The sequence below is a fragment of the Chinchilla lanigera genome, unplaced genomic scaffold (genome assembly GCF_000276665.1).
Source record: "Chinchilla lanigera isolate Chin_1 unplaced genomic scaffold, ChiLan1.0 scaffold00008, whole genome shotgun sequence".
In the NCBI taxonomy this organism is placed as follows: Eukaryota; Metazoa; Chordata; class Mammalia; order Rodentia; family Chinchillidae; genus Chinchilla; species Chinchilla lanigera.
Genome location: NW_004955409.1, coordinates 35,992,337 through 36,009,513, shown reverse-complemented (window position 1 = coordinate 36,009,513; position 17,177 = coordinate 35,992,337). Strand labels below are relative to the sequence as shown.

Below are 17,177 nucleotides of genomic sequence, written 5' to 3'. Positions count from 1 at the left end.
CCGTCCACGTCTTTTAGGCCATAGCGTCGAGCAAGGTCACATGACGGCAGCACCTTCCCACTCAGGTTCAGGATGTTGGGGTCTGCGACACACACACAGTTGGAGACAGTGGGTGTGGGAATGGTGCAGAGTGACAAGGTTTGGGCCTAGTGGGCCAGGACCCTGAGACAGGCTAGGAAAATTGCTTTTCTCTGATCTCTTCACAACTCCCAGAAGCCGGCGCACAAGCCTCAAACGGGGAGTGTGGACTCTGAGCCTCCAAAAGCCAGAGAGAACTTGAGGTGTTTCTCAACCACCTCCCGAACCAAAAGTGGCTGCCACTACGCTGCAGGTCCCGCTGCCCTTTCCTGTTATTAGGTGGCCCCAATGTCTTCACCTGTTGCCAACGCCACCACACATTTGCCACTCATTTCTGTGGTTTCTGCTCCTGGGAAAAATTTTTTCACCTGAAAAACAGGGTGAGAAATAAAAAGTTAATACTAAGAGCACTGCCTCAATCTTCCTCCTCTTCAGCTTCTGTCCCAGGAGAAAGAGGCCGAAGACCTCAGGCAGACCCTGCAGGGCCCAGTGTCTTAGAAGGCACCACACCCGCTCCTCCCCACAGTCAGCTGAGTCCTGTACCACACCCCAGAACCTGCTGCCTTTCCTAAGTGGAGATCTGATCGTGCCAAAGTGTCTGGGCCTTCTGGGCCAGTTCCGGGCCAGGGTGAAGTACATGGGCCCCAGAGGTAGACAGCCTTTCCATGGACGACATATGTGACCTGGAACAAGTCTGTGTGTTCATGCCTGTCCTCCTTCCCTTTTTTCTTCAGTGCTGGGGACTGCACATGCTAAATACATGCTCCACTACTGGGCTCTGTCCTCAGCCCTGGAACAAGTTTCTTACTCTCTCCGGATTTCAGTCTCAGCCTCTATAAAATGGAGATAGTATCTCCCTTACAAGATGAAAATTATGTGTGTACAGGGCTTAGCTCTGTGCGTGCTGCTCTAGTAAGCACCTGAGAAGTGGGAATATTTAATCTTGATATTGAGGGTGGGGAGGCTAATTCCTCTGCACACTCTACTTCCCTTGCCTCCCCTTGCTAACCTCATTGAGCAGAGGATCCTCAGATTGTCCCTTCTCTGCCATATAATTCTGCAGCAGTTCTGTCTGCACCAACCCTGGCCACAGAGATACATAGCTCACTCCGTGGCGCCGCAGCTCGTGCGCACAGTCAGCAGCCAGTCTGTCGCACTGCGGGGGGACAGAAGGCAGAGTGAGAGCCAGGGAGCCTGGCCATGTCATCTTCCTCCCCTCCCCTCCCTGCTACCAGTGGGGCTGCCTCAGGCTCCTGCCTTTCCCAGGATCCCTGAGGTCTCTGCTGCCGCCCTCCCCAGGTGATACCTACTCTGGCAGAACAAGGGGAGCCCAAGGAAGGAACTGTCCATGGATGGGGCAGAGGGAGAGATGTGGGCCAGCCAGCCTTACCACTCCGTGCCCTGGGGTCTGTACCTCCCGAGCTGTATGTACCACTAGTGTCTTATACCTAACCCCTATGTGACTGGGTCCTTACCGCAGCTTTGCCCACACCATAGGGGACGTTGAACATGTACTGAAGACCCCCGGGAGAGGAGATGACCACGATAAGCCCCCGGCCAGCTGGTACCATCAGCCGGGCCCCATACACTGAGCACAGGTAGTGGCCTCTAGAAGAATGAAACCTATTAATACTGGCCTGGCGCTGCAGCCCCTGGGTGCCTCCTGCGCCCTTTAGTGGCTGCAATCAGCGGGGAAAGGCTGTAGAGAGGCAGTGGGGGACCGCAGTGCAAGAGAAATGGTAAAATTAACTACTGACAGCTGAGAAGCCACAATCTTTGGACGGGAAGAAGAAAAGAGCTCTGTAGCAATAACAATGACAAACAAAATGGTTCAGGGGGGAAGAAACTTAAGAAATGTTTAGGGTCTGCGTGGAAAAACTCAAGCTGTAAAACATGAGCAGCTAAAATTGTCTGAAGTTAATAGCGTGCAAAAATCAGTTCTATAAAAATCAACCCATACATTTGGTCAGTTTGAGTTATATCTCAGTAAGACTTTTTGAAGAAATTGACAAAATAATCTAAAGAACAAGGAAAAGAACAGACATGTGAGGGCAGCCAGGCCAATCCTGACTTGTGGCCAAAAGGGATTTTATCCACCATCACTCATCTCAAAATGCACAACGACATGATGGTTAAAAGGATGCAGCACTGGTTTGTAACAGCAGACAGATAAGTCAGTGAAACAAAATAGCCAATAATTAGGCCCAAGTGTAAGTCAGCATGCAACACAGTATAAAGGAAACACTTCAAATCAATGGAGTAAGTCCATTTAGTAAATGGACTTGGGACACTTGACCCCAGTTATTCAGGTTGGGGAGAATGGACCCACTGCCTCATTTATTATTCAAAATGAATTCCAAAAGCACACAATATTTCAATGTAAAATAGGAAAACCCAGCCAGGCATGGTGGCACACATCTGCAAGTCTAGCACTTGGGAGGCTGAGGTAGGAGGATCATGAGCTTGAGGCTGATCTGAGCTACATAGCTAGTTTAAGGCCAGCTCAGAATATACTGGGAGATTCTGTCTCAAAAAAACCAATCAATCAAAGAAAAGCCCACAAATGTACTAAAAGAAAACATGTTAAATGTGTTTGAAAACCTAAGGCAAGGAAGGCTTTTTTTTTTTGAGACAAGGTCTTACTATGTAGCTCAGGCTGGCTTTGAACTTACTATATAGCCTAAGCTGGCCTCAAATTCGTGGTGATCCTCCCACCTCAGCTTCCCAAATGTGTGTGCCACCATGCCCACTGGAAAGCCTTTCCTTAACACTGCACTAAGATAGAAAATACGAAGCAAGATCAACAGATTTTACTCTTGGTTCCTTTCACAGATAATTGACGCGTCACATGTATCAAGTGCAGTTTACTTATGAGAGGGCAGCTCCACTCCAACAGTAACCAGCAGAGACATAACTGCACACATTATGCTGGGCAAGTTCTAAATGATGTATTTCACCCCACTGCCATGCCAAATGTATGTGTGACCCTGTGCCACTCCTGCAGTCGCCACTCTGACTTGGGGGTGCATCTGCCTGTGGGTCTGCAGTGGGGATATGGAGGCTGAGGAGGGTGGGCGCCCACTCTTTCTTATTAGCATCCTCTTGATCTAAAGCAAAAAATGTCTCCCTCTAACAGTTTTTGAAGATGCAGACCACAGGCTGTGTGCATTACTGAGAGGGCGAGGTTCCTCCGGGGTTTTGTATTTAGGTGGGCAGAGAGTGAGACAGGAACAAGGCCAATGGCTTGTTCCGATGAAAATGACTGACAGAAACAAAGCTGGCATTCGCAGGTACAGAGACTCAGCTGTATGCAATTATTGCAAAGATAAGTAGGGCAGAAAGAAGAAAGAGATGGGGGAGGCCAGAGGGAGAAGGAGAATGTACATGGGGAAAGGTCCAGGTCCTCAGGCTGGCTAAGTACAGGGAGTCCAGGCTATTGAAGTGGGCAAAGGGGAGCACACACCTGAGCCCCACATTGTTGATATCATCCCAAATAGAGGCAGGAAGTTCCCAGAATGCCTTACTGTTGGCGTTCAGGATTGCCTGGAAGACACAGGAAGGGGAAATGATTGGATGATCTGAAGGCAGAAAGATGTAAAGGCTGGGCAGTGGAAAGGACAGTGTAGGGGGCCAGAGGTGAAGGTGAGGAGTATGGAGTTGGACCAAGTTCAAAGGATACCTGAGCCCCAGCAAAGGCATTATTGACCAGCACATCCAGACGCCCATTCTGTTCCCGAGCTACCCGCTCAAATAGGCTTCGCACTTCATTCTCCTGGCTTGAATCGCACACTACAGGCACACACTGGCCACCAAGGGATCGTGCCTGGTGAAGAACAGAGGACATGAGCTAACGGCTGCACACTAGTGTGAAATATAATGCGATTTCTCCAACAAAGTGGGCTTGGGAACTCAAGGTGATCAGAGGAATCAAAGCCAGCAGTCAACATGGCAGGCAATACCTCCCTCTGGTGTCTGTTTGAGGAATTTCAGGAAGTGACTGGGTCCTCCCAACCCACAGAATAAGGTGTATTGGGATGTCAGGTTTAAAAACCACAAACAAGCCAGGCGGGGTGGCACACGCCTGTATCCCCAGCACTAGGGAGGCTGAGGCAGGAGGATCGTTGCGAGTTCGAGACCAGCCTGGGTTACAAAGTCATCTCAAGGCCAGCTTGAATTGCATAGTGAGACCCTGTCTGAAAACAAACAAACAAACAAACAAAAATACCATGCAAACAAGGGTTAGAGATATAGCTCAGTGGTAGAGTGCTTGCCTAGCACACACAGGGCCCTGAGTTCAATCCTCAGTACCACCAAAAATAAATCAAACCAAAACTACAAACATTTAGGATATTTACATTCTTTGTTAGTATTTGGTACATGATATATCTTAAATCTTTTTCTTTCTTCACCATTCCCCCTTTCCCTTACCCTTGGACTCCTGGAACCTGTCCATTTACAAAAGGTCTATTTCTCTGTTTACTTCTATCAGTCCTTTATTTTGTTCTATATTTGTGCTTTGCCTTAATATTTAAGCTTGTGTCTGATTTAGTTGACTTAACAGTGTATTTTCCAGGTATATCCATTTTTCTACAAACGTCTACAAATTATCCATTGTAGCTGAGTATAGATACATTTTCTTTATCCATTCATCTAAAAATAAAAACAATCATGAAACTGGAGAAAGGGAATTAGGGTCAGAAGGAGGGAGGGAGGTGGGGGGGGAAGGGAATAAAAAAGAATCAACATGTGTTATGTAGATGTACTTACTCCCTAACATCAGTGCAAATGTCATGTACTGCAAACATGTACTAATAAAATAATATCTATGAACATTTACCAAGGCGTTCCATGTGCAAGCCGAGGATAAACGACAAGTCATGGAACCCACTCCTAGCAACAAGTGACTATTCTTTTTCTTGCCCTTGGTCATTTCCAACTGTCATGCCCTTAGTTCCTACCCTTTACCATTCACTTGAAACTCTGAATCCCAGCCCTCTTTTCCCTACTCTACCAGTGCTCCTGCTTGGTAACTGAAAAACAGAAGGGATCAGGTGAACGATTTCCACTTCCTGGTCTACTGCATCTTCTACAAATGTGCCCCATCCTCAAGCCTGAGAGGAAGAAGAGTACCCTACTCAAGAACAACCTCTTATTCCCCAGATCTATGCTCTATGCTCCACCTCATTTCTCTCTTACCTCAGCCACTGCAATGCCTCCTAACTGCTCCCTCAACATCTACTCTTTTTGCCTTAAATTCATTTGTCATAATCCAGTCAGTATAAACTAGCAGACACATAAATCTATTTGAAAATTTGAAATCTTCTAACTGGATCTTTTTTTTTTTTTTTTGGTGACTGAACCCGAAGGCTTTGAACATGTCAGGCAAGCACTGTAACATGAGCCACACCTGCAGCCCTTTGCCAGGGACTTTTAATCTCCAATGTTTGCTTGATGGCTTTCACCGTCTACTCCTCCCTTGCATTATCTAACAACTCCATAGACTTTCACCACTCTCCCCCGCCTCCCCTCCATGCATGCTGCAGATTGAACCCAGAGCCTCATGAGTGCTCAGAAGGGCTCTAGCACTGAGAAATATTCTCAAGCCTTCTTTATCTAACTCGTACCTCTGAAGTCCTCCAGAATATTTCCCCTAACCACTCCTTTTATTATTTCTATGCACCTCCATATATGGCTGGAGTCTGCTGTGCATATCTCCCTCTTATCACTTGTCCTGTTACATAGAAATGACTGGCTTCTGTGTCTGACTTCCTGCTGGACTCTTCAGAGCAGAAAGTATATTTTACTCATGTTGGCACGGCTAACAAATCAGAGGTACTCAAATATTTATTTTACTGAAACTCAGTAAAGAAGTCAAATAATAGTTCAGTAACGTCTTACCTAAAATAGAGAAAAAGGTCTAAAAGCCTTTAGTTGAAACTCCAAAACCCCTGCAACTTTCAAACACAAAGATTTTTCTTTTCTTATAACTCACTTGGTAGTGAAATTCAATCTTACGTGAATTTTATGCAGCTTATTTCTTCTACTCTGAGGAAATATTTATGTTTTGTTTTAGAACACTAAAATGTCTGCTAAGGGGCTGGACTCCAAAGACTGGCTCATTAGAAGAGGTCTCTCGGGTGGTCACTTACCTCCTCAGCAGCGACCCGAAGGGTGTCCTCACGGCGGCCAGTTATGTAAACCGTGGCACCTGCTTGGCAGAGCTGCAGGGCAATGCCACGGCCAATACCCCTGGAAGCACCAGTTACCACACACACTTGGCCTTTCATGAGAAGTGCCATGACTCAGGTAAAGGGGTTATCTGTGAAGCAAAGAGTAGCTTTGAAGGAAGCCTGCAGATCGCGTCTGGAGGAGGGACGCCGTTAGGCTAGCGGGGGCGGCCAAGGCCGCAATCCTTCGAGGGGAGACCAGGGTCCCTGGAGAACAACTGAGTTCGGGCTCCTCGCTAGGCAGACTGTTCCTTCTGGCAAGCCCAGGGGAAGAAGGCTTGATGGCACACGCCTGCTGCGAGCCTGGGAGTGGAGCTAACCAGGCTGGGGACTCTGGCGGGGCAGCTCCTCAGGGATCGAGCCCGGGCACGGCTTTCAGGTCAGGGGCGTCTTACCTGCAGACCGCAGAGCCTCTGGAGTCCTGCTACGTTCAGTTCTCCAGGCCTTTTTATACGGGAGTTGGAGAACTTTGATTCCGGACGACAGGCGGGACGAAGTGACTCAGTCTGGGTCAGAGTGCAGGGCAGGGGTGGAAGTACGCGTGCTGGTCAGGACGGAGCAGTCGACGTCCAGGAGAAAGACTCAAAGATAGCAGAGTAGGACAGGAGACGGTTTTGGGCAAATGCGAAGGCGCGGAGCCCTGGGCGGCGTTAGAACTTGCAAGTGATTGGCTGGCGCCCGGAAGAGTCGCCCACCGCAGCCGGCTGGGTCGTCGCGGAGCTATGACGTAATACACCGCGCCGAGACGTGCCGGCGAGACTAATCTTACCGCCGGGCGCGATCCCCGCGGCGTGAGTTCTGCAGCCGGGGTTCTCACGGACTGCGAAGTTACGAAGCTTGTATGGGGCTGAGCTCGCGCTCCCCCCACAAGGCGGGGCGCCAGTTTCCAGCTGGCAGCAAGCGGGGGCGAGGGGCCAAGGGGTCGGGGCGACCCCCAACAGGCCGCAAACGGCAGCCTCGGCCGCCTGCGGACCGGCGCGCAAAGTCGGCTGTAGATGAGCAACCGCACCTGAGCCCGCAGGCGCTGGGGTATTTCCGACGGGCGCTGACGGCGCTGAAGGAGGCCCCCGAGGCAGGGGAAGAGCGAGGTAGGGGGAACTGAGAGGGTGGGTTCGAGAGCATACAACCCCGAACAGGCAAAGAAACTTTCCAGGGTCTCCAGAGTGCGGGGGATTGGTTTTAACCCTCACGTCGTCTTTTTCGGCTCCCGCCCTCCGCTTCTGGCTAGGTGATGGAACATAACCTTATCCTCTGCCCAGGCTTTTTAAAATATTTCTTTCGCCAGCGTGGTGGCGCACTCCTCTAATCCCAGCACTCGGGAGGCTGAGGCAGGAGGATCTTTGCGAGTTTGAGACCAGCCTGGGCTACAAAGTGAGCTCAAGGCCAGCCTGAACTGCCTAGCGAAACCCTGTCTTAAAAAGACAAAAAATATATACGTATATATTTCTTTCGTTTTTTTTCCTCCAGATTTGATGGTGCGTAATATTTTGAAGGAAGTGGAAGCTCAGGCCCTAGCCTTGGCCACGAACAGGACGGGCAGTGAGCTACTGCAGGAACTTCTGGGGTTCAGTCCTTTAAAACCGCTTTGTCAAATATGGGCCGCTCTGCGCTCCAGCCTGCGTTTTGTGGCCTGTCATCGGTGTGGGGTGCATGTATTGCAAAGTGCTTTGCTGCAGTTGCCTCGATTGCTGGCGCGTCGTGCCGAAGAGGAGAGGGAGAAGGGGGAGGAAGATGGGAAGAGTGGTGCTTTGGAGGCCCTGGAGAAGCTGGTCCTGGGACTGGCCTCTGAGGTGTGTGACGATTTTCTTTTCTACTGTGGAGACACGCATGGCAGCTTCGTGGTCAGGACTCTGCTGCAGGTGTTAGGAGGGACTCTTCTGGAGTCCGAGAGAGCCAGGCCCCGTGGCTCCCAGTCATCTGGTAAGTGTAACAGGAAAGGGAAGTGCCCTGGGTGGGAAGGAGAGTTTAGGAAGTTAAGAAGAAAAGAGTAAGTCTTCACTAGGTGCCTTGACCTTGGGGAATTAACAGGGAAATGAGCTCAGAGGTCTTAAGACCAAAGATGATTGTGTGCAGAGGCCTAGAGGTATGGATGTACAAATGTGTTTAGGGGGTCAGCTATTAGTGTGGGGGCAGGAAGTGGAAGTGACTGATAGAGAGCCATAGACTTCAAACTATTTTTCTTTTAACCATAACTCACAGGAAATTTATTTTTAAACATGACTATATGTATATATATATATATATATATATATATATATATATATGTATGTATTGGACTGAAGCAAAAGTTTAGTAAATAAACCCTTAATTATATGCAACACACTCTGGTACTTTGTTTATTATTTTATTCTGTTTTTTTTTTTTTTTGGTCTTTTTGAGACGGAGTCTTGCTATGCAGTTCAGGCTGGCCTTGAGCCAGGTTGGTCTTGAACTTGCAGTGATCCTCCTGCCTCAGCCTCCCAAGTGCTGGGATTACAGGCGTGCAGCACCATATGTGGGTCTTATTCTGCTCTATTCATCAACGAAGTGCTGGTCCTGATCACAAACTTTATTTCATGATACAATCATAGGCTGTGACTTAAATTTTGAGAAACAGAGATATGGTCAAAGAGTTTAAGGCCTGATTTTGGAATACTATCCATACTTGGCTGAGGAGTTTTTTGGTTTCTATGGACCATAAGGGGACTGATTGAAGTTTCTTGAAAAATTAAAACAGAGACGTCATCAGTTCGTCATCCAGAAGAGCATTTCAGTTGTCTCATGTTTGCTCTGCAGCTCCAAGCAGAGTCCTTGTTCATCTGTGGAATTCTTCCTTGGCAGCTTGTGTCTCACCACGGCACATGTTCTTGATTCTCCTTTAGAAGCAGTAAGGGCCCCACTTCGGGAATGTAAGCCAGCCGATTTTGAGGTTCCTCAAACTTTCTTGAATTGCCTTCAGGACCTGATCTCCTGCTTTCTGAAGGACCTTGCTGGTAAGGAGGGAATTTGGAGGAGGGCCTGGAGTCCACCTTTTTAGAGGTGATTACTACCAGTCAAGGTCCTTAGAACAGATCATTCCTCCTGTCTTCGAACCTGGTTTGGCTTGATGCCGCAAAGTATTCCAGATGGATGCTTTGTGTCCACAGTCCTTTGTACCTTGTTGCTCACGGCTTTTACAGGTTGTTTAGGTTTTGGGTTTTGCACAAAATATTTAATTATTTTTGTCCTCTCCCCACAGTGTTTATCACTGACAAGATTTCCAGCTTTTGCCTTCAAGTGGCCTTACAGATCTTACACCGCAAACTGCCCCAGGTTTGTGCCCATCTCTGCAGTGCTACGATTGGCTACCTGAGTACTCGTAATTCCTCAGCAGATGGCAGGTATGGTCAGGGCCTTGGAATTGGCCAGAGTTGGTGGGGCTGTGTGAAGTGAGTGAGATGATGTGGTACAGTTGCATTTCGGATGAAGGGGAGTTACAACTGTCTGGTCCTCTCTCCCATGTCTCCAGCCCCCTACTGCTATTTCTGAGGGATCAGACAAGCTCCAGACTCCTGGAGCAGGTGCTTTTGGTGTTGGAGCCCCCGAAGCTCCAGAGCCTCTTTGAGGATCATTTCCAGGGTCAGCTGCAGACCTTGGCTGCACATCCCATTGCTAACTTCCCTTTGCAGCGCTTATTGGATGCAGTCACTACCCCTGAGCTGGTGAGTTGGAAACCTAGGTTGAGTTTTTTCCCTGCTATTCTTGCTTATTGGCTGTTATTTTATTGTCCGCCTGCCTGTGTATATCTTTGACAGTAGACTGCCCATTGCTTTTGTAAAGTTATAATTTAGGGTTTTCTAGAATTTAGAGTGGTGATGCCCTCCTCTCAGAGGGGGTTTGTTTCAGCTTCTTAGGTGCAAGTACCAGCAGGAGACTGTCTTAATTCAATTTGGCCACTTGAAGTTCCATGGCTGCCCAATACTCTGGGTTCTTAGTTGCAAATGTACATGGCACTGGGCTATTTGCGTTGCTTCTCTTTTCCTTTGTTGCTTAGCAGCAAGGTGGGCTTCCCATTGGGCTTATGGGTTGGGAGTTGGAATGGAAGGGCGGGTTATTTCTATTTGTCCCTTATACAAAGGAAGGGGCTGTTTAACATCCCCTCTTTATGTGAGGTGGCACCTCTCTGCCCCTGTCCTGGGCTTATTCAGCCAATCCAAAGTCTTGACATTGGCAAACTTTTCTGTTATATTTTACCTAGTACTTTTAGTTGTTTTCAGCAGGAAGAATTCTCTGAAAAACTTAATCCATTACTACCAGAATGCCAAAGATTGTGCATCCAATGTTTCTCCTTAGCTGTCCCCTGTGTTTGAGGAGCTGAGTCCTGCCCTGGAAGCTATCTTGGCCCAGGGCCACACAGGGGTCGTCACTGCCCTGGTGGGGGCCTGCCGCAGAGTTGGGGCTCATCAAGCCCAGGTCTTGCAGCTGTTGCTGGAGGTGAGTGTTACTTACAATTGATTTATCCCATGGTCTAAATCCTGCTGCTTCAGGATGTATCTAATTTTCAGTCATTGTATCACTGGGTCTAAGAGGTCTAATGCACAGATACAGATAAAAGAGATAAATGTATCCAAGCACCATCTCACAGCTCTAGAGTGGAAATTGTTTCCCATAGCTGAGAGAAGTTTATTTAAGGGATAAATGTTTTTCGATCCCTGTTACATGTATAGAGGCTGGGGGATACAGCAAGGCAGATAAGATCCAGCCCTCTTAAAGCTTACTTTCTTGTGGCGTTAGGCTTTCTCACTTCTGAATGTTTTCTGTGTTTAGAAAGTCAAGATTAGGAATGGGTAGCTCTCAGAGTCATCATGTTTTTTCCTCTTCCAGGCATTCCACTGTGCAAAGCCCTCTTCCCGGCAGGTGGCTTGTGTGCCTCTCTTTGCCACTTTGATGGCTTACGAAGTGTACTATGAACTCACAGAGGAGGAAGGGGTGGCGCCTGCAGAGCACCAGGTGAGTTGGGGAGAAGCTGTGCTCGTGTCTCACTGGGGCCAGGCCTCCCTGGGCTTAGGAAGCCCCTGAGTGTGGTGGAGAGATTTCTGACCTCATCCAAGTGAAGGTGGCATGACCTTGAGGATGATACCTGGTTTGGTAACTGCCTCCTAATTTCCTGTCTCCTTGCTTCCAGGCAGAAGTAGCTGCATCCAGGGCCCTAGGTGAAGTGACAGTGCTTGGTTCTCTGTTGCTTCAGCATCTACTGCACTTCTCTGCCCCTGGTCTTGTACTTCGAAGTCTGGGTGCCCTGACAGGACCACAACTTCTGACTCTGGCCCAAAGCCCTGCTGGCTCTCATGTAGTGGATGCCATCCTGACTAGCCCCTCTGTGACACGGAAGCAGCGCCGCCGTGTGCTGCAGACCCTAAAGGTTAGCGTTCTGGCTTCGGCTTGATTTCCCTGCATTATCTCTTTACAGAAAGTGAGTTTCCTCAGGCCTATACCTTCGAGTTAAGATAGCATATGTACTTCCTAGACTGTTCCGCTCAGTCTCTAAGCTTTTTTGCCTGTCAAAACACTTTTATACACTTCCCCAGAAGGACTTACCTTATTTGTGTCAATGCAGGGACAATATGTGGCTCTGGCCTGTAGTCGCCATGGCAGCCGTGTTCTAGATGCCATTTGGAATGGAGCAGCGTTGGGGGCTCGGAAGGAAATCGCTGCGGAGCTAGGTGAGCACTGTTGTGTCTCTTTGATGCTCGCAAACTTCAGAATCCCCTTCTCTTTCACCAGATAGCTGGGTGGCTTGGGAGTGGACTTACATTCAGCAGAGGCTTCAGTTCCCAAGGGTGGGCTTGGTTACTCTTCCTTAGCGGTCTGCTCCTACCTTGCCCACTGCTGACTGAACGTACAGTCTGTTCCCACCCTCCTCCTGGCTTCCCTTCTTTGGAGAGTAAGGTGTTTATCCTAGTGGCAGGCCCAGGGTTGGGGAGAATGGGAGGACACTCACCCCAAGTAGAATCTGTCTCCAAGTGTGGGTGCTGCTTACCATGATTGCTTTCCTTTGCAGGGGAGCAGAATCAGGAGCTGATAAAAGACCCTTTTGGCCACCATGTGGCTCGAAATGTGGCCCTGACTACCTTCCTGAAGCGGCGAGAAGCTTGGGAACAGCAGCAGAGTGCGGTGGCCAAGCGGAGGCGGGCGTTGCACTCAATACTTGAAGACTAAGACCTTGGGATCTGAGACTGGGCGCTGGTGGGGAGGGTGCATGGGCGTATCTGCTCCGTCCCTCTCCTGGTTAAATTGGAGGGAAAAATCTCGATAAACATTTTTATATTTTTATTGGAATTTTACTTATAGGTGAAAGTACAAGGAAATAGAAATCTCAGAGTCAGAGAGGGCAGTCATCATTGTGGGGAGCTTAGGGACAGGGGAGTTGGTAAGGATTAGCAGCACTTCAGGGTGGAATCTAGGTGCCTGGGAATAGGTGGTACCTTTCAGGGTAAATGGGAGGCTGCAGATGTGGGTAGGGCAGGATGGGACCCTTGGGAAAGAGTTCGGTTGAGGGAGTGAGGCATTGTGCTGATGGGTTCTATCACAGTGGGGTCGGAGGACAATGGGGAAATCGGATGTTGTTCAGTCAGCACTGTTACAGGTCCCGAAACTGGGTGCTGTCACAGTCCTCACAGCATGGCTCATCGGACAGGCCTGGGGGCAAAAGCTCAGACCCCCATATCAGTAGGGATGGAGGCGACCCTGACGCTGCCAGTGCTCACCCCCCTCAACCACATGCCGAAGGGTGGAGGAAATTCCCAGCAGTATATGGCCAAGGCCTTGCAGCAGCTTCGAGAGCCAATGGAGGAGCTCCCTGGAAGGTGGACACAAAAGGAAATCAGACGATTAGGGGAACCCAGAGTTCCCTGAGAGCTGTAGTTTTTCACAAGGGGGAGCTAAGTGGGGATGAATGGAGGTAGAAGATAGAATTAGGGGAACCACACAACCATAAGGAAGATGGGGTTGTATGAAATGTTGATCTCTGACCTGAGTACTTTTTTTGGACCCACTCCTTGAAAGTCACAGCTCATAGAGTAGAGCCCGTAGAATGTTGCTTTGATGTTTAGGCTGCCGAAGAGGTCTCGAGGGTTTTGCTTGTATACATCAAAGGTGATGCGGGCAATGTCCTTACTGTGCTTTGGCTTCTCTCGGCCCAGGCCGTATGACAGCATCCCACCCTGTAGGAACGCACATCAGTGCAGTGGACCCTCACGTCTTGCCCCCCTCTACTGATCCCCACCAACACGGTCAGACCATTCTAGGCTGGGTCCACAGTGTGATGTCGTTGACAGCTCCGTGGCTCTCCCACTGCCTCTGCCCCAAGGTCAGGGTTGTGCTAGGAAGACCTGTAGAGTGTTGGTGGCCTAAGCAGCTCCAGTGCGGGCCTCTTACCCTAGCAGTGCTCCAACTCTGCCCAGGCTCCAGCACCATCAGGCATGTGTCGTCCTCCAGCAGCTGGAAGAAGTCCTCACTCTCCACAGCAGTGCCATCCTCTTCCAGTACCAGCATCAGCACGCCTCTCAGCAGCAGGGCCTCCAGTGCCTGCCCGGTGGCAAGAAGCAGAGGGAAGGGGCAGATCTCATAGCATGCCCTCCCGTCCTCAGCTGCCCAACATCCACTGGTCAGCTGTACACACTGGCTGATATGTCAGCTGTCCGTCCTGGTGCTTTGCTGTCCTTGCTTAAGGCACCATCTGTCAGTGTCTTAGTTGTTGGGGAACTCTTACTAGGTGTGACTGTGTGTGTGTGTGTGTGTGTGTGTGTGTGTGTGTGTCTTACGGTGCTGGGGTTGAATCTAGGGCCTTGCATCTGGTAGGCAAACACTGCCATTGATCTGTACTGCCAACTTTTCCACATCATTGTTCCCTTTCCCTGTTCTCCTATAAGCCACTCCTACTGGTTTGGAATTAAAAATTTAGCAAGGAGTTGGGCATGATGGTGCATGTCTGTAGTCTCAGCTACTTAAAAAGCTGAGGCGAGAGGATCAGAGGTGCTCAAGACCAGACTAGGTGCCACAGCAAGGTCTCAAGTTTAAAGAAAGAAGGAAGCTGGCTGGCTTATTTTGAAATCCATACTCCGTCTTGCCTACGATGGTCCACCTCACTTCCTCTACCTACAGTGTTCTCCATTGGTGCCAGTTAACTTGTACACTCACCAGGTGCCAGGTGTCTATAGGGCTTTTACATACCTGTCTTACCCATTCCACAGGAAGCAGCAAAATCCGGATTTGAATTTGGCTTTTCATACAAATTACTATTCCTGACTTCTGAATTCCATCCCTTGACCTCTCCCTATCTACTACTTCCTCCTACTCCCAAAGAAAAGCCCATGGTAGTGGTACCTTGGTACTTGTCATTAGTTGGTTCTGGGAGGTACAAAGAGTACCAAAGATGACAAGTACCAAACAAATTATTTTGGCTGAAGAAAGTATCCAGTCATGAGGCAATCAGCATGAATCCACATGCACAGCAGGTACCACACAATAAATCTAGGACAAAATATGTGAAAATGCACTGAGTACCATTATTTGGTGAGTTTCAAAGTACCAAGCTTGCATACCAAGCTATGACTGTACTTGGAAAAATCAGTGAATTCACCTTCACACAAGAGATCACTGGGTTAACTCGCTTGCTCTTAGCCCTTGGAGGGGCAGCTATGTGACCTCAGCCCTTTCTGCACCATCTTTCCAAGTTGTCACTTCTTGGGCCACTTGGCTGTCCCTGCTAGGGGAACCCAGGAACCTGACTTACCTTATCTAGCAGTTCTTGGCGGGTGGCAGCTGTCAGGCCTTTCCGGGTTGTTCGCTTGTGATCACAGACACGGAAAGGTCGCTGAGGTGGTGGAGCTGAGGTCCAGACTCTACGGCCAAACTCGGAGCTCATGCTGGATACTGATCTGGTAGTTGGGAAGGGAGGAAGGAAGAGGGGCTCTGAGTGTAGTGAGGTGGTAGGGGTGGGGTGGCTGGAGGGTTTGGGGAGACCAGTCTAGGTTTGTGAATTAGCCAAAGAGGTGAAGACCATGCAGTGGGGTTAGGGACTAGACTAACCTGTGTAGGGAGCAGGACGGGAAATGGGTCTCCTCGGGGCTGAAAGGTTTGTTGCTCTGCCTGCTCCATCCCCAGTGTTGGAGGGTGGAGAGAAGGGCTAGGGATTACCTGAGTAGGCCTTTGGGGTTCAAGGACGGGAGGTAATCCATGGTAGAGGGAAGCAATAGAGAGTTTCCTCTCCGTGACTTCTGCTGCGCTGGGCCTGAAGTGTTGTTTTCTGTTGCAAAGCTGGAATCTCAGCCTTGGTGAGGTGGGAGATGAATCAAACCCGGACTCTGGCCCCCCTTCCTGGCCAGCAAGAAGGACAAAGTCCAAGGGGAGGGAAGGAGGAGGGGCCTAGACCGAGTAATGGTAGTGGGGTTGCCTGCAGAAGCCACCTAAGGATGGGGGTGGGGAGTTAAGACATTGTGAGGGTAAACAGGAGCTGTGGGAAAGGATTAGAATGTGGCCTCTGGTGTTTTTATTTCTGTGGAGGGAACTCTCTCGGTTTTCTTTTTTGGAGGGAGTTTTTAGAATCTGTTTCTGGCTCTCAGCCTCCCAGAAGCTGCCTTGTAGGTGATCTGGACTGTTCGTGTCGCCACCTACTGGAAAAGCCATAAACTGCAGCTTTCGGGAAAGGTGTCCTGGCTGAGGAAGCTGCTTGGCGTGGGAAATACGGCAGCGGGTTGGGCAAGGCCTGGAGAAGGTGAGCTGCGAGGCAGTGTGTCTGGGAGTGGCGTGAGGAGAGGATGGATCCTCATACGTGGATCTGCCTTGGACTGTGGCCTTCCTGCTTACCTGTTCTTTCCTCCTCGGTTGGAGAGGGTCTGGCTCAACATTTCTCTGGTCTCATTTGCCAGAACTTTCTGCTCAGTGATGCTGAAGTAGTTACCTTTTCTCTTACTCTCTTTCCTTCTGCTAATAAATGAACATGAGAAATGTGAGTGGGACAGGAGGTCTCCTTTGAAGGCCTCAGAACTTCAGTTTTTGGCACTCTGCATCCCATCTCTGACCAGTTGCAGCAGTGAAGCTCAGAATCACAGTGCACGCCTCAGATGAGCACCGTCTCTGCTTCCCTGCCCAGGAGGCTTATAGAGCTTCCCTGTCTTGATTTCTGCATCCTGAACAAGAAACTCAGAAAGCCTTGACCGCCGTGTGACCCAGGCAGCTGCGTTTCTCATGCAGGCTTGAACCCAGCTGGGGCCTTGAGCACTCCCGACTTCGATAAAGGTGTTCCTGTTGTTGGCCAAGGCACTGAAAGAAACTGGCCCCAGCCCTGAGCCAGATTTCTTGCACCCTCACAAAAACTGGCCGGGGGCAGGGAGAACACATCTTCCTCTCCCCGTGTGTCACGAGGATATGGTGCTGCCTACGATGGAAGCAGGGAAATACTCTGGAAAGCGCTTTTTCCTCCAGAATCCCAACTGATCCCATCTTGGGATGTTTGGGACACTCCCTTGAGGGAGCTTTCCTGCACCACTGGGAAGCACAGCAGTCACGAGTTTGGCCCAGGTGGAAGAAGCTATGGAGGAAGCTGTTGCAGCTTACTCAAACCCTTAAAGTACAAGGATGGAGTGTAGGGCTGCCAGTGCCCCAGGAGCAGTCCTCCGACAATGGGCATTCTGCACACATCTCAGAGCTTTCCCGTGCCTACGTGTGGGACACACTGGCACTCTTCTTGGCTTTCCTCTTTCCAACTTACCCTGTCCTTCTACGCCTCTTCCTGAGTGGATTCCCCCAGGCACAGGAGTACTTATACCTTTACTTCAGGCTCTGCTTTAGAGGAACACAAACTAGGTAGTGCTGGTGTTCTTGTTCCCAAGAAATCTCAGTTCTGGCTGTTGA

General features: G+C 49.6%; 3 protein-coding genes across 4 annotated transcripts in view; 1 reads left to right on the top strand and 2 right to left on the bottom strand.

Annotated features, from left to right (window-relative positions):
- The window catches only part of Dhrs1 (dehydrogenase/reductase (SDR family) member 1), a gene marked incomplete in the record, with an annotated part of 38,020 nt that extends 31,082 nt beyond the window's left edge, over nucleotides 1–6,938 (bottom strand). Inside the window, 8 exon segments of the mRNA XM_013510399.1 lie at nucleotides 1–82; nucleotides 377–446; nucleotides 1,088–1,234; nucleotides 1,554–1,686; nucleotides 3,542–3,621; nucleotides 3,758–3,901; nucleotides 6,228–6,397; nucleotides 6,701–6,938. Of these exon segments, the coding sequence (XP_013365853.1) occupies nucleotides 1–82; nucleotides 377–446; nucleotides 1,088–1,234; nucleotides 1,554–1,686; nucleotides 3,542–3,621; nucleotides 3,758–3,901; nucleotides 6,228–6,377 (806 nt within the window).
- A 115-nt stretch (nucleotides 6,939–7,053) lies between these two features.
- Nucleotides 7,054–12,596, top strand: Nop9 (NOP9 nucleolar protein). Of its 2 annotated transcripts, XM_005377017.2 has the most exons (10): nucleotides 7,055–7,393; nucleotides 7,773–8,225; nucleotides 9,167–9,277; nucleotides 9,523–9,664; nucleotides 9,793–9,985; nucleotides 10,617–10,757; nucleotides 11,148–11,273; nucleotides 11,449–11,685; nucleotides 11,881–11,986; nucleotides 12,325–12,596. In XM_005377017.2, the coding sequence occupies exons 1-10, from the start codon at nucleotides 7,147–7,149 to the stop codon at nucleotides 12,480–12,482; spliced, it is 1,914 nt and encodes a 637-aa protein (XP_005377074.1). In that variant the 5' UTR covers nucleotides 7,055–7,146; the 3' UTR covers nucleotides 12,483–12,596. The 2 variants fall into 2 exon arrangements, with proteins under 2 accessions (XP_013365852.1, XP_005377074.1); XM_013510398.1 differs by lacking the exon at nucleotides 9,167–9,277 and having other exon boundaries at nucleotides 7,054–7,393.
- Cideb (cell death-inducing DFFA-like effector b) lies at nucleotides 12,579–15,661 on the bottom strand. The gene is made up of 5 exons (XM_005377019.2): nucleotides 15,462–15,661; nucleotides 15,058–15,202; nucleotides 13,701–13,850; nucleotides 13,296–13,486; nucleotides 12,579–13,122 (listed from the first exon to the last, which is right to left on the bottom strand). The coding sequence occupies exons 1-5, from the start codon at nucleotides 15,500–15,502 to the stop codon at nucleotides 12,990–12,992; spliced, it is 660 nt and encodes a 219-aa protein (XP_005377076.1). The 5' UTR covers nucleotides 15,503–15,661; the 3' UTR covers nucleotides 12,579–12,989.
- Between the last annotated feature and the right edge of the window lie 1,516 nt (nucleotides 15,662–17,177).

What these genes read in the sequence shown, in the direction of transcription:
- Nop9 (XM_005377017.2), top strand. Translation starts at nt 7,147, where the DNA reads ATGGGGCTGAGCTCGCGCTCCCCCCACAAGGCGGGGCGCCAGTTTCCA. An exon ending in CTTTCTGAAGGACCTTGCTG is followed by an intron (nt 9,278 to 9,522) that starts GTAAGGAGGGAA and finishes CTCTCCCCACAG; the next exon opens with TGTTTATCACTGACAAGATT. An exon ending in GGAAATCGCTGCGGAGCTAG is followed by an intron (nt 11,987 to 12,324) that starts GTGAGCACTGTT and finishes TTTCCTTTGCAG; the next exon opens with GGGAGCAGAATCAGGAGCTG.
- Cideb (XM_005377019.2), bottom strand. Translation starts at nt 15,502, where the DNA reads ATGGATTACCTCCCGTCCTTGAACCCCAAAGGCCTACTCAG. An exon ending in GCCAAGAACTGCTAGATAAG is followed by an intron (nt 13,851 to 15,057) that starts GTAAGTCAGGTT and finishes GCCACCGGGCAG; the next exon opens with GCACTGGAGGCCCTGCTGCT. An exon ending in AGAGTTGGAGCACTGCTAGG is followed by an intron (nt 13,487 to 13,700) that starts GTAAGAGGCCCG and finishes GCGTTCCTACAG; the next exon opens with GGTGGGATGCTGTCATACGG.